The following is a 16,519-nucleotide window of genomic DNA, read 5'->3' as shown; positions in this document are numbered from 1 at the left end:
ATATATATATATCTATATATCTATATATATCTCCACCTAATTAAGTAATTCCTAACTATTTCTTAGTTATTTGTTAAAAAACAAAAATAGAGTAAAAGAAAACCAAAACATAATGCATAATTTACAAAAGATAACACTCTAGAGTCAGAAACACCAACATGTATTCCTGACCCTATTGTGTTAAACCACCATTTAGGTGGCTTGTCCCCCTCCCCCTTTAGCCCCTTAGACAGGGTTAACTAACCTTTTCTTCCCGCCACCCGTCTGCCTCTTTGGCTAACATCATCAGAATTGATTATCTCCGCCAATCCAATGCTTTCCAGTAGGGAAAACATACGATTGGCTGAGATCGCCAAGGAGGCTGGCTGGGATCAAGGTCAAATGCCGGCCAGGCCAATCAGCATCTCCTCGTGGATATGCATTGAAAAATCGATGCATCCAGATGAGGAAAGTTCAGCGTCTCCATGCAGTGCGTGGGGACGCTGAAGAGCAGTGTTGAACACTGTGCGGCACTGCCCCAGGGAGCATCTCCAGAGGCTTTAATGTAAACAGTGCCTTTCTATGAAAATGCCTGCAGGGACTGACTTTACTCACCAGAACAACTACAATGAGCTGTAGTTGTTCTGGTGACTATAGTGTACCTTTAAGATACGTTAAAGGAAACTTGTTTCTCCAAAGACACAGTTCTGTAAGTAGTGTAGTATGCATGAGCAGATCAATTTACCTCTTGACCATTGCTCTCACTGATTGCACTACTTCGTAACAGAATGTTCCAGAACATTTCTCACTTCGTTTAATTCATTATACTAAAATCCTGTGTTTTGCTACTTTTAAAAAATACACTTCACATCTGTTTCTCTTACATAATCGCACTAATTTTTTTTACAAACTTTACAGTTCCTCATTTATGTTAATACCTTTTTTGGGACTTGTTACAATAACACTTTAATATATCTACTCAAGTGATTGAAAATGTTTGTCATTGTATAAGTCAGAAAACACATTATTTTAGTGGTGTGCTGGGTTAGCATTACCTTCATTGAATTTGCTATTCCCCTAATTCTCTTAGTAAAATAAAACCTGCATGGGATCAGTGAGCCTTATTTCTCCTGTATTCTCTCCTATGACAACAACCAATCCCAGGTTACATAATGGTACAGCCAGAAGCAGGCTATGTTCACCTTACTATCTGTGTAAGCCATCCTGTGGTGCATAGACAATTTCTAATGGCGTAGCGGATAGACTTCATCTTATCTATCCTGGGTTTGAAGTTCTGTTGTATTCTGCCCAAATGTTTGCCATGTCATCCAGCTATAATTTATGAACTGTCTTGTGGTATTTCATCTTACAGGAAAGGGATCGCTATGCATACAAGATTCACCTACCAGAAACTGTAGAACAGCTGAGGAAATTTAATGCAAGAAGGAAATTAAAGGTAAGGTTTCCATTTATACAGAAAGCTAGTAATCATGTCTCAACTGAAACTACTTATATATATTTTTTTTTTCTTGAGCATAATAAATCTTCAGAGGAAACAAAGGAGTCTATCGATAAGCAAATACACTCCCTGAAACAACTGATGCTTGAGCTATACAAGTTAGAATCCAATCTTATGTTTGTAGCCTAGTGAAAGATTTATATGTGTGCTTAGCTCTTTACAGGATGCTAGAAATGTCTAACACTGTTTTAGTTTGGTGCTTTACTAAGTAGCCTATGGTATGGATTTCAGAGGGATCTAGTCTGGAGCATGCTCCACAGGCACTCTTCTATCTTTAGTGGCTAAAAAGTGGTCGTGAAAAAGTGTTAATTGGGAAGTGCTATTTTCTTTGTGATTTCTACAGTAAGGAGATTTAAAAAAAAAAAAAAAAAAAACCCTGCTGTAGCACAACAATACGCGATTCCTCTTTACATACCAAACACACAAATATAATGTAGTTCAGCACTTATGTGGATATAAATAGTTGTCAATTCAAACAGTGCAAATCTGTGTAAAATAGTGACACTTCTAAAAAGCTTCAAAACACTTATCGTATATCATCAAGTAGTCCCATATGTGAACTTTAAAAATACAAATAGCACCTAATATTGTAAAAACGTTAACAAATGTGAAAAAGAAACATAAAATGGAACACTCACAATTTACAGAGCTAATCCACCTAGTTCTGGTATAATGGGTCTGCGGGTCAGTTTAGGCGACCCCTCCCTCAAGATACAATGCAGAATCTTCTTATTCTCAGATATTCTTGTTTTGGTCGCTCAAAAAATATAAAATGCATGTAGTGTGATATTGTTTCTCAATAGAGTTATAGTATTAATGATGTTTTGTACTCATAAGTGTGAAACATTTTAATTGCTCGCTTTGGTGGCCTTGTATGGTAAGGGACCATACACCCCCTTTTCTGTATTTTACAGGATGCAGGAAACTGGATATTTTACTTTTTAAAAAGTATATACTTCATTATATATTCTATAAAAACCTAAAAAAATAAAACCAAGCTATAAAATATTCACTAATAAAAGTCCATAAATATATCCAACCTCAAGGTGCGCCAAAGATTTTCTCTTCTTCTGCCCGGTATGTCCTGAGTAAAGTCTCCAGTGTTAACTTCTGCCTTTTAAAGGGGTTTACTCACCAGGTGGAATATCGGGCCTCCTCTCCCAATTTATTTTGATTCTTAGAAAATACCCTTTTGGGCGTTTTCCAACCAAGGGAGGAAGTGACCGCTATCTTTATCGATACAACTATTGACATCTACGGGTTTGAGGAAGTTCTTTGTTTTAATAAGATTATTTTCAATAATACTTACGTCTAAAAATATTACTTCCTGTTTACTCCATGTACAATTTAACTCTATACCCCAATTTACTCCATGTACAATTTAACTCTATACCCCAATCATTACTATTCAAAACCGATAAAAATTATATGAAAATTTGTTTCTCTCCTTTCCAAATTAAAAAGATATCATCAATGTAACTGCCATAGATGACAATCTTCTACTCCCAGATATGTTTATTGTGTATATATAAAAAGATTCCCAATACGCCATAAATAAATTCACCTAACTGGGAGTGCACTTTATCCCCATGGCCGTTCCTTTAGTTTGAAGAAAATATTGGGGATTGAACCAAAATAAGTTATTCTGAAGTATGAATCGAATACCTCTTGTGATAGAATAGATTTGTGGGTCTAGGATCTCTGTAGATTTTTTTTTTTAAAAGGATACAATTGCTTCACATCCCCGTGAATGTGACATTTTACTATATAGATCGGTGAAATTTTTATTCACATTTTTCTAAAATGTTTAAAATTGTAATAGTATCTTTTTTATATGAAGTAGTTTTTTGTACTAGCGGTTGTAATTAAAGATCCATGTAGTCTTATAAACGACTGGATATGGAATCGATCTCTGCTATTATAGGTCTCCCTGGAGGGTTTGTTTCATTTGTAGGTACTTTCGGGGAAAAAACAAACAGGGGTTTTAAGATTTTTTTATTTTTTTTTATATATAGATATTCAAATTCTTTTTGTTTTTATATATTTAAAACCTTATCTGCTAATCCCTTATCTAAAAGTTTTAGATTTCATTTGTAGGGTTTTTGGGGATTTGTTTTTCACATTTCTTTATCATTTAAATTATCTGATGCAGTGTCATAGGAAATCTTTGACATCAACACTATTCCACCTCCCTTGACTGCTGGTTTAATTATTAGCTTTTCATCATTTTGTAAGTCTGTGCTTCTTCTTTTGTTAAATTCTCTTTAAATTTATCCTGATTTTTGATATTTTTTATATCATTATTTGATCAGAGATCATATTCTGTGGAAACAAATCTATCTTTGTTGTTTTCTGAGGTCTCTTTCCCTTACGGTTTTACTTACAGTTGATTCTTTTTAAAAATGTTGTTACTAAAGGACATTTTGTTAGCATTACCCTTAATATATCCTAATCCCTGATGAAGGTGCATGTTAGGGCATTAAAACGGGTGTTGGGCATGTCTTCACTTCTGACTTTGTTTAGCTCTATTTGTATGTTTATGTAGCACTTGATTTTAGTTTCTTATTTTATTTATCTTATGTTTATTTCATTATTTCCCATTATGAGGTAGGGGTGGTTAGGGCGAGTATATGGTTTAGTAGGTTCTCTGCATCTATACCTGGGGACTGAGGTATCCATTTTTAGGGTGATCATTAAGGACCCGGTATTAGAGTCACTACACCTTTAGCTTCAGCTGTGGTATTGGTACTGTTGCAGAGAATTTTGGGATAGTCTCATTAGCTTCCAGTTCTGTGTATTACACCAGCTGGTGACCGCTTAGGTTCTTTCTATTTTCTGGTATATGGAGGTCATTGGAACATATTTTCCCGGCGACCTGTCGTCTTTAGCTGAGCCTAACCCTGCCCTCTGACATATGTAATTGCCCCTGTATGGATAATTTAGCTTACTGTGTTTAATGTGTAGTAGGCTGTCATAATGTCACATGGTACAGATTAAGGAGCCGCGCACTCTCCAAAATACTGTTTTACATTTTACAAGATTACTTAAAATCCCCTATCTCGGCAAACAAATATGGGGATTCTGTTCCACATCGTGGCCATATTATGTTAAATACACCTCTCCTCCACAGTACCCTAATATTGGTGGGTCCTACACTAATTTTATGTTGGGAGACAAATTAAATAGGAGTTATAACCACTATTCTGCTTTGCGGTGGCTATGGTGTGTTCCTTTAATATACTCATTTAATCAGGCACGTACAGCTCCCGTCTCATGAGGTCCTTTATCTGGCTCTGACTCAAGGTCAAGGGTGGTGGCAACTTTCAGCACTCCAAATGTTGTGGGCTACATATCCCCTGATGCTTTGAGAGCATTATGGTGGGTGTTGTCCACAATACCTGGAGTGTCAAGGGTGGCCTACTCTTGCTCTAGGCCTGTGAAGTTCCTGCATTTGCTGAATTCTCACCTTTTTGTGGACTCTGTCTTTTATTCTGTTTAATGGAATTTATATTTAAATTCCTGCTCAGCCAAGGGTTATTATGGGACAAGTAATTTAGCACATGGTGACTATTTTATCCATTACTTAGGGTGAATGGAACTGACAACTAAAGCTGGTAGTAGCTCATCTGCAGATGCTTTCAGTTTGCTTTAGCACTCCACTCAAAATGTGTTTGTTTGTTTTTTAGAAGTTGTGTCCAGAGAGACAGGGAACCTCTGTGCACCATAACTTATGCATGTAGCCTATTTTGTTTAAATTAGTATTATTAATGAAACAGTGTGCTTTATAGGTGCCTAAATTGTCCCTTTAGTCATATTGATCAACACCTATGGACTTTTTACACAATGAGGTAGATTTATCAAAGTGTTGTATTCAGAAGCATGGTGCAGAAATATATGAAAGGGTAGAAATCTCCAAAGGAATGTGCCTGCTGTTTTACATGGCAATTTCCTCCCTTCTAGTACTTTAGACCACTTTTTAGAATAACATCCTTTGATAAATCTCACCCAATAAGTTGTTTTAACTATAGCATGCTTATTGTCTCCAATGTAGTGAAGACCCTTTGATACCTGGGGAAGGGTTTAAATAAAGTATATGGAAAATTAATTTTAATGTTTGCTATATTACATTTGGACTGTGGGTCAGTCACATGGCTTATGTTTAAACTGAAGAATTGGACACCGCTGTCATGTACAAAATTTTGGTTTCTAACAACATAGATAAAGAAACGCTGGCTTACAGAATGTGGAATATTTTATTTATTCTTTTGAATGAATGCGGACAAATTATGGTATGTATAACTTGTATATTGCAACTATTTAACATGGTATTTTGTGATTTATGCAGGGAGCAGTTCTAGCGGCTGTGTCTAGTCACAAATTCAACTCATTTTATGGGGATCCTCCTGAGGAATTGCCTGATTTTTCTGAAGACCCAACTTCATCAGGTATGTTTTTTTATAACAAAAAGTTGTGTTGTATTGGCTGTATTGTGCATGCAGTTTGGAGAGGTTTCACGATTTTGATTGCAGATATTTACATTTTTTATAAATGTAAATGAACTAGTATTGTGTAAGTGTAAGTGAACTAGTATGCAAAAAAAAAAGCACTTCTAAGCCGTATGCTAACCTTATGAAAAAGCAGAATTACATCATAGACAATCATAGTTCTTAGTGTGATTAAGAGGCTCGGTCAGCAGAGAATGGCTTCAGAGCAAAATATTGTGCATCTACATATTTCATGTAGAACTTTGGATGTGATTATTCACAGAACTCAAGTTTTCACAATTCTCACAGAATGCCCAACTTGAATGGAGATGAGTTGTGACAAACATGTTAGTGCAATGCTGATGATACCCAAAAATCTGAAGCTCAACCATTCATAGTTGGTTTGAAGTACTTGTGATATATACTGATTTATGATGATCCTTAAATTGGATCTTGTTGCATACTAACAGCATGCTATTATTTTGAGGGTGTGTGTGTTAGTTTTTTCCCTTTTTGGTTACTTGTTCCTTTTTCTATCTACGCATTTAGCATTCTTTATTCCTCTTTTTTTTTAAATGTTGTTTATATAGTCTTACCACTTTCATGTTGCAAAATGTAGACACTATAAAGTTATGCTATGTGATAATGTACTTGTTCGTGGCCTTTGTATGGCGTGCAGTAATTATTAAGACATGCGTTTCAGTTCGACTTTGTGCCGAGGCTCCTTGCAGATCTTATGACGTGCATGCATCTTCAGGTGCCTATGCTATCACCATTCATTCACTGAAAGTATCAGCTGATCACTCTCAGCCAATGAATGCCCCTCTGTGCATATAAAGATTCACAGAATTGACATTAGCCAACCTGGAACTCTTGCTAATTACATTGCCGGTGGTGTACATACACCTCCAACAGCAAATGCGTTAAACTCAGCATGTGCAGCATTTTATAATTAAATGCTGCTCATACAGACTCCAGGCACCATGACCACTTCAAATCACTGAAGTGGTAATGGTGCTTGGAGTAACCAAAATTTAAATGATACTCATAGGTCTAACATACATTTAGAAACCACTTTTCTTCCTGCAAATGGGCATCTCTATGTTGGCGCTGTGTTAATCATCTTTATAAATGTTGCCTTTGTATGCCATTGAAACTAGTTAAAGGATCACTATAGTCACCCAGACCATTTCATCTCATTAAAGGGGTCTAGGTGCACTGTCCCCTGTCCATCTTAGTCCTGCAATGTAAAACATAGCAGTTTTAGAGAAATTGCAATAATTTCCTTGCAGGACAATCATACAGCCTCTAGACGCACTTCCTGGATGCTAGCGGACTCTGAGTCCCTTTAATGACGCTGGATCTCACACTCTGCAAGACATCCAGCGTCGGTGATATCCCCTTAGGAAAGCATTGCTTTGATGCTTTCCTATGGGGAGGGCCTGCGGCACTCGCCTTGCATGCTCATTAGGTCGTGACACACACCTTTCCCTGTCAGAGGCGGAGCACCCAGCACTGAGTGAGATTTGTGCTGGAATCGGTTAGTAAATATTTTTATTTTTTTAACCTTTTATCTGAACAGTGGAGGACTAGAGGTAACTATAGTGTTAGGAATACAGATTTGTATTCCCAATACTATAAAATCCCTTTAATGGAAAAGGAGAAACCAAAACAATGTTTGTCCTCCTCCACATTTGCAGTTACTTCTGACTGTGACTGAACTGGATTGTGATATTATTTTCTAAATCATTAATATACTTTAAAAGAAAACAGAACATAGCATGAAAAAAAACACATTTGCACAATTCAAAGGTGATTTTCAATGTTTTACTCAATGGTGTAATATCCAGAGAAGTGACCGTTCCACTTTAAAACCACAGAACAAGTTCTGCGAAAGCATGTATTGTAAACTGATCAAGAAAATATGTAGGGTGTTTTTAAGCTATGCAACACAGTGGCAGGAAGTTACATATTTAAAATATATATATATATATATATATATATATATATATATATATATATAGTAGGAATGAATATACATGTGGCGTGTGATGCACTAGATGGGCTTGAAACAGTCCTCCAGTAACCCAAATGATGTGCTTGTTGAAAAGAAAGCCGAGGTATACACACAATGTTACAGTACCAGTGCATCTATGGGCTTAAATTAATGCTCTGTTAAGCCTTCTGATTTTTAGACAAGCATTGTATGTATGTATTTCTCTCTGCTGTTCAGGTTAGTGTTTCAGTGTAACAAATATCATACCAAAGTGGTCTGGTAAACTAGTCCTGTAGTTTTAGTCCTGCAATGTTTACGTTGCAGGGCTAAACACTCCTCTAGTTAGGTTGTCTTCCTGACAGCCAGTAGAGGGTGCTTCCACTGCTAGAACAGAGTCAGACTTTATTCTTCCATCAATGCTCTTCATAGACAATATTTTATTGAAAGAGCACAACAATTTTGCCATGCATGCGCTTTGACGCCAATGCTTCTTTAAGAAACGCATTTGATTGGACAAGAAAATGTCTTGATGCATGCTTGATGAAGGAGGTGGTGGAGCGTCTTAGTGCTAGAAACAAAATAAGTCAAATATATTACCCCTACATGTTACAGCAGAAAATAGGGTGGGCAGAGGTCACTGTATGGAATGTGTAGTCCTGAAAAATATATTATTTTGGGGGACTATAGGTTCCGTTTAGCATACCAAACTGGAAAAGCATTATCTGTAGCCAGTCATTTTAGTTATAAATACATTAAACCCACAGTGCTGGAGTTATCCATATATGCTCAGTATTTAAATTGTGTATATCTTTTGTAAGATGCCCATGTGGTCAAAGTGAAAGCCATGGTAAAGCATTATACGAGTTTTTCAACCAATGTTGAGGTTACTTTTCAACATCCCTTACATACAACTTTAAAATTGATGTCATGTTTGAAGATAGAGGGGTTTTTGTTAAACATAGTTTATTTTCAATTTTCTTCTTCAATACAGATTTACTGAAGCGCTGTCATGTTCAGTAATTTAATCCAAGAATCTTTCCAATGATTTTTAATGAACTCGCTTTGTTTTGTGTTTATGTATTTACTGTTAAATGCTTTGCTAACTGCAGTCTACATCTTCCTAACATGCTATCCTGGAAATCTTTACACTGTTTGTCTGCTTTAATGCTGCCTCCCTAGGACTTCTAGCTGCCGAAAGTAGGTATCCCTTTGTTATCCTCACAAGCCTTTTACTATGCAAAATAGTTTAATGCTTCTTGCATGCACATTTGGAATGTATACTTAGAATTCTGCCTGATACTTGTAACTCGCAGAGCCATGATGTACTGTTCCCTTCTCCCTCTCAAGATCTCATATAGAAGAGGGCCAAGAGGCCGCATGCACATCAAAGTTTGGTTGTCTGTGCTTGACACTAAACATGTAATTGTTTGCTTTTTGAAATTTATTTCTTTAAGGTTTAATCCTATTAAGTCTATTCATAGATAATTCCACTCAATAAATTGGTGAAAAGTAGGAATTAAATCACATTTGTTTCTGTTTATGCAGCCCTAGCCACACATCCTGTGACCACAACTCTCACAGCTTGCATTAAAATATGGTTTCATTTTCAATAAGACATTGACTTGCTTTAGAAGTTTTATCACCTGCTCTGTACATTGAATATGAATCGCGCACTTGAGGCTCCTGCAATGTTTATAAGGCTATTAACAGAGCAAGAGATAAGAAAAACAGAATTAAACAGACCATAATATCAGAAGGTGCTTGTTTGAATTCAGTACACGTTACACGTAAAGCTCCTCCTCCAGCTCTGTAATGAAACATGATGCACATGTTTTCTTGAATAAACATCATCAACTAACAAGTGATTGAGCTTTATATATGGATATATGTATACATGAACTTTTTGGGCTATCTCAATAATTGTAAAGTGTTTTTTTTTTTTCAGTTGTTAGGTCTGTATTCCATGTAACTTTTTTTTGTGTCTGAATAGGTCTGTAGGCAATTGGGAGTATATATTGCCCATATAGTTCTTAAAAGAACAATTATATGTTTTCTATATTTTTACTGAAAAACCTGGCAAAAAAATGTCAATTCTGTACACCGAATGGTTTTAAAATTAAGTTTTATCTGGGCACATAACTTGTAATAAAATGCATATCAGACTATTTCATGAGGTTTGCAACAGAGTATTGATTTTCCCAAAAATGTTTATTTTGTGTTCTTTTTGTTCTCAAATTGTGTACTTCCATTCTAAAGTCTAGTTATGATTTTATATTTTTATTGCCTAAATTCGTAATCAGGGATTGCAATTTGTTTTTCATTTCCAAAGTCCGTTCAACCATAAAGCTCTCCCTTTACTACTTTTGTTGTCACCCTCTCACCCTCCCCCGTTGTTTGCTTATAGGAGCCGTGTCCCAAGTACTGGATAGTTTGGAGGAGATCCATGCTCTCACGGACTGCAGTGAAAAAGACCTGGATTTCCTGCATAGTGTATTTCAAGATCAGCACTTACACACACTTTTAGATGTAAGTTGTTTTCAGATACTTAAAAAAAATGTTGTTGTATTTTCATGTATTCTTCTTACCACTTATCTAATAGGTTTGCTTGCAATGGATAGTGTGATTAAGTAGGTAAACTGTTACATATGTTGTAGCTCGCTGAATTCGCTTTTGTTCCATATGACCTTTTGTTCTCCAGATTCTCAAGTTATAGCAAACAAGTGTATTTTTTTAAAATTAGGTCTGAAAGTCCTTGGAAAAGTTATTCTGAAATGGCTTTGTTGAGAAAAAGACGTGTCATATACCATCTGTAATGGTAACTTTGGTTAATGGTATTTAGGTTTTCTTTGCTGTTTCCTTTCTACAGATAGCATACATTTAAATAAGTACTTCTTGTATAATTGGCTTTCATTGCTAAAGGGTTTACCCACTGCCCAAATAATTTTTTTTAATTGGTGTTTAGTTGATACTTTGATAACATGCATGCATTTAATCCCTCAAGGGCACAGCTTCCAAAGCTTGTCTTGCACTTAAGGATAACAAGTAGTTTTGGCATATTTTGCTGTTTGTGTTTAGGACATCAACACTTTATATACCATTAATTAGTACAGCTTAAAGGGACACTGTAGGCATCAAAACATAGATCATGCCCCTGCAATCTCACTGCTCAATTATCTGCCATTTAGGAGTTAATTCACTTTGTTTATACAGCCCTAGTCACACCACCCTGCATGTGATTTGCAAGAAAATTAGTTCAAAATATATTCATTTAGTTGCCCTGATTTATAGCGTATATAAGTCTAAGATTTCAGTTCATTTTTGGTATTTACAACCCACAAAATACATGGAGCAAAAATTTTTTTTAATGTGGAGTGATTTTAGAATTTGGTATCTTTGTCTTGTAGGCTTAATGGCTGTCACAGGAAGCAAAATTGCCACACAACACTTTGAACATATATAGACCAAGGTTTGTTTAACCCCTTAAGGACCAAACTTCTGGAATAAAAGGGAATCCTGACATGTCACACATGTCATGTGTCCTTAAGGGGTTAATGTGTATTTCGTAAACCTGATGTATACTACTCCTGTAGAAAACACCATATTGTGTTCAGCTACATCTTCTGAGTACAACGATACAACAATGTTCGCGTTTGCCACCATCCTGTAAAGTTACAGTGCAATATAAGAGACATGCCCATTTCAGTTTTTGCAGTTAGAATTTTGATAGAATAATTTGACCGGTCTGTGTCTGATTTTCAGGCATTATAGCAGGTTGACTGTTGAAATTACCCACAAAGGCCTACCATTTGTGCAAGTAGACACTCCAAGGTGTCTCATATGGTATATACTGTGCCTAAACCTTTCTTTCTTTACTTTTTTACATACACATTACATTTTTGCTAGATATTTTTCAACTCTGACATGTGCCAAAATTATGCTCCGCAAACTCTTTTGACTAAAACAAAACACTCAATGTAAGTATTGTCGCTATTCTGTGAAGCTATAGTGCCATATAAGAGTCCTCCGAAAATGGCCCCAGTTGACAGAGGAGATCCCCAGGTATCTGTATACCTGGATTTCCTAACCAGTGATGGAATTACTGTCAGTGTAACTGCACTGGGACCCATTAGGTGGCCCATGCACTCACGGCCACCCCAGGGGTAATGCTGAACAGGGGCCCAGTCAGGTGCCACTGCCTTTTAAGAGCACGGCCGGGTCCCTGTGGTATCGACCATCTGTCCATTCCTCCCTGCTATATTATTATTATGATATTTATAGAGTGGCATCAAATTCCACAGCGCTTTACAATGGGTGGACGAACAGACATGTAGTTGTAACCAGACAAGTTGGACACACACAGAGTGAGTCATGGGATGGTGAGGAGGCACAGGTGGAAGTAGGGAGCTGTTGCAGACCCCATACACATTAGCCTCAGCCAGCAGCTCCCCAAGCAAGCCACTCTCCTGCAGACAAAAGGTATGCTGACAGGAGGGTGGCTCCATTACAAAAATGATGTTATATATATGTTTCAGTGTGTGAATATGTGTGTCAAGGTGTGTGTATGATTGGGTATATCTGTCTCAGTGTGTGTGTGTGCATCATGGGGTTTGCATGTATCTGTGTGTGTCTCAGTGTGCATATGAATGTTTGTGTATGTGTCAGCATTTTATATGTGTGTTAATGTGTAAGTATGTATACTGCAACAAACAAATGTACATCCACATGTAAAAGCCATCCACACACCCCTCCACTCAAACGCAAGCACTACAAGTAAGTACACCAATGCATTCCAATGGCAGCAGTACAAACAAATACACCTCTACATGCACACACATACACTGTACAAAAATATGCTTACATTCAAATGCACATACACTTCTCCCAAATACAACCCTGCAAGGATGGGCAAATGGTAGATTCCCAGCTGGCATTGCATTGTGGGAGTTGTGCGACAGATGGGGATCTATCTTTTTGTCACTCTTGCGCTAGAGGGGAGCCCAAAAAAAACCTGCACCACGGCGCTCTCTACATTAGGTCCAACACCTGCTCACACCACTTTGTAACAATGGAGATTTAAATTCCCATTTAAGTGCCTATTTGCAGCACTTTGAGTTCTGCAAATAGAGCATCGATCGTCTGGGGCCCACTAACTCTGGCCACAGTTGACAGAGAGAAGCCACAGAAATCAAATGATACCTGGGCTTTGCAGTTACCAGTCCCTGCTGGAAAAATGCAGCATGACGGACATTTGTCACCATGCATCCTTAAGTGAAGGGCAAACATGACGGAAAATTTGTCATGTCCTTAAGGGGTTAATTATGTACTTCTGATTGGGGGTGTAGCTAAAAACAGCTTGCAAAAGATTTATTGTTATTGCAAACTCTCCTCTTGTAGCCCAGCCTCTTGGTGGCTATCCAATTACAGACTTCACAATACAGATCAATGAGAAGTCTGCATTGGCTGCCACTTGAGCTTAGCTCCAGTTAGCTAAATAAACCAGGAAGTGACCAAACCTATTATCGGATTGATAGACAGGGTGGTGTAGCAAGTTTAATTTATAAAAGTGCCAATTTCTATTGAAATCTGCACTATTTGTAAAATTAAAATACACACTCTTCAAATATAAAACACTTCAGCAAGTTAAAGTGCTTTAAATGTCTGGAATGTCATTTTAAGTTGATTTATAGTTGGCAAGTGACCTTTAAACTTTACAAATACTGTTTAAAATGGCCACCAAATAGAACATTTCAACAGATGAATTTAGACCACCACAGTATGCACTGTAGCATTCTCTTAGCCCCTCTTGACTAGTGTCTATGACTGCCTCTCTATCTCTAACTGGATGGCTGCCCACTTCCTTAAGCTCAACTTGCCCAAAACAGAATTTTCTCCCTCAAGTGTTGCTACTCCCGTTTCTATCTCCCTCCACGTTAATGGTGCTACCATCCCCTCAACCACACAGGTTCACTGCCTAGGTTTTCTCTTTGACTCCGACCTCTCCTTCACCTCTCATGTCCAGTCGATCGCCAAGTCTTGCCGCTTCCATCTCAAACCATTGCGCACCTCCACCCCTACTTAACACCAAATGCGGCTATGGTGCTGGTTCGTGCCACTGTCCTCTCTCGCTTCTACTACTGCAATCTGCTTTTCAGTGATCTTACGCTCTCCCAACTTGCCCCATTGCATTCTGTAATGAATACGACTGCGAGGCTCATCTTCCTGTCTGCCCGCACCTCCCACGCCTCACCCCTGTGTCAGTCCCTGCATTGGCATCCCCTAAGGTATAGGGCTCAATATACAATTCTGGTTCTTGCTTTCAAATCTCTACATAATGCTGCTCCCACCTATCTATCCTCCCTAATACACAAGTATGTCCAGTCTCTGCCGAAGACCAGCGCCTATCCTCTGTTCATACTCCCACCTCTGATGCTCGCATTTGAATTCTCTTGGACTGCACTTTTCCTTTGAAACTCCCTTCCGCTCATCCAGTCTCCACTCCTTCTTCCAAAAAATCATTACAAGCTCACTTTTTCACAAAAGCATATCAATTAAACTGTTAATGGCCCCAAAATGTTAAGCTTTTGCTACACATTATATGTTGTTAATGTTTAATCAGCGTGAAAACTGAACCAACATTTTATAAGCTGCAGAGCACCTGTATTGGTTGTATTTGTTGTATTAACATGCAGTATAAGTTGTGGTAACCACATGCCTCTGGTGTTGTTGCCTGATTAACTGAGGGGCTGTGCCATAGGCGCTGTAAATCCTCTCCATCATACCATACGAAAAATGATTTGACCTAGATCTGGGAATAGGGTGAGGGGCATGTTGACACCAGAACCGCTACAGTGAGTGCAATTGCTAGACGCTTAGAGTGCTTCTTAGAATTTCAGTTATATTATTTCAGGACATCTCCTTTAAGGCAGTTTAATTCAAACTCACTGAACATTGCTTTTAGTAAAATAATGTGCCAGTACGAGAACATAGTATATCGGCAATGATTGCAAGAAAATATATCTGTTGATCAATCCTGCATATGGTGTTGATGTGTCTCCACTTTTCACCCCTTCAGGCCACTAATGTGTCTTTGCTATCTTGAACAAAGCATTGTAGGCCATGTCACGATATTTTAGTTGATCTAATTTTGATGCAGCATTTTGACCATTTTAAATAGATTACTAAAAAAAAAAAAATTCTGTTACATCCATTTCATTGTATATTAGCTGTGTGTTTAAGATGTATTTTGCCTAAAATACTGCAAATGTTAATTGTGTCCAACATATACTATATGTGGTTTGGTGTGCATTAGTTGAATCTTCATTATTATGTCCCAAATTTTGGGACTATAAATGCATGTATACAGATGATTCCTAAAGGTTTACAAAGTTTCTCTCAGCTGTAAAATATAACAAAGGTATGCAACTGTGTAATGATGTTTAGAGCAAGAAACAGAATTCAAAATCATCCTTTGTTACACATCTCATTGCAACATCCATCTGCCAAGAGGGCACCTGTACAATGCAAACACATCTTGGCAGACTTAAAACCACTGAACTGCCAGGAACAGCAAAGAAACCATGTTTTCTCTGCCTTTCAGGTCTCCAAGGCAGCAGCCACAGTATTAAGTATTTCCTCTTGAAAAATATGATACGTATATACAAAGGTATCCTATACCGCCTAGTTAGAAATTTGAAAGACATATCCTGATATCTACACAAGAGCGAACATTTAAGTTTTACAGGTTTTGTTTGTTTTATTTCCCTCTATTTTATCTCTAGTAATTTATAGGTCTGGTTTTGTTCCACATTGAATCTGTTCTCAATAAGTGAGAGATCCAATTTGAGACAGTGATCATAGGGGAACACAGCACTGAGTTGAAAACATTACTTGGAAACCTGTCCTGTCAAAAATAGAAAGATAGCAAAGTATGATGGAAAAAAACTGAGCAAAAAGGTTTTGAGTGATCAAAATGTTTTGTTACTGTCATCATTTGAGTTTAAAACCCATGTTCTAACTGAAATACCACAATGTTTCCTGCTTGAGTTCATTCGTAATCATATGATTCAAAGTGCAGCAAATTGTCGAAAGTAAATACTTGCTGTGTGCACAGATTTTCATGGTTTAAAAATGGAGTCTACAAAAGTAATTTGGCAAAGAAGGAAGTTAATTTATCTGAATAAGCATCTTTCTCCAGGCTGTTTCCTCTATAAATTTTCTTAATGCAATTATATTGTTTGTTTAAAGGGACATACCAGACTGGAGAGTATTTTTTTTCTTTTGTGCCTTACGGAGATAACCATTTAAAATATATATATATATTTTTTTTTTTTCCCACTATAAGCAATGATTATAATGGTAAAGGTAGATGTTTTATTGAAAAAGAACATCTTTGTTCTCATGAGAATTCTGAATATGTTGTGTGCCTTTTCCATGTTTAGGAAAGGCAAAAAATATTTGAGGAATCACTTGTTCATGTACAATCCTTCTACATTCTGTTTTTTGTTGTTGTTTTTTTTTTTTTTTATCGTTGGTATGTTTCAA

General features: G+C 37.1%; 1 protein-coding gene across 9 annotated transcripts in view; it reads left to right on the top strand.

The window, feature by feature from the left end:
* The window catches only part of CASK (calcium/calmodulin dependent serine protein kinase), a 303,425-nt gene that overhangs the window by 174,026 nt on the left and 112,880 nt on the right, over positions 1–16,519 (top strand). For 6 of the 9 annotated variants that reach the window (XM_063450136.1, XM_063450134.1, XM_063450135.1 and 3 more), the window contains exons 9-12: positions 1,352–1,435; positions 5,844–5,943; positions 9,158–9,175; positions 10,383–10,504. In XM_063450136.1, coding sequence (XP_063306206.1) covers positions 1,352–1,435; positions 5,844–5,943; positions 9,158–9,175; positions 10,383–10,504 — 324 coding nt within the window. The remainder of the gene's footprint in view (positions 1–1,351; positions 1,436–5,843; positions 5,944–9,157; positions 9,176–10,382; positions 10,505–16,519) is intronic. The other 3 variants (XM_063450138.1, XM_063450137.1, XM_063450132.1) reach the window with 1 other exon arrangement.

The sequence above is a fragment of the Pelobates fuscus genome, chromosome 1, assembly GCF_036172605.1.
Source record: "Pelobates fuscus isolate aPelFus1 chromosome 1, aPelFus1.pri, whole genome shotgun sequence".
In the NCBI taxonomy this organism is placed as follows: Eukaryota; Metazoa; Chordata; class Amphibia; order Anura; family Pelobatidae; genus Pelobates; species Pelobates fuscus.
The sequence above is the reverse complement of the archived record's forward strand: the minus strand, read 5'-3'. Positions and strand labels throughout refer to the sequence as shown.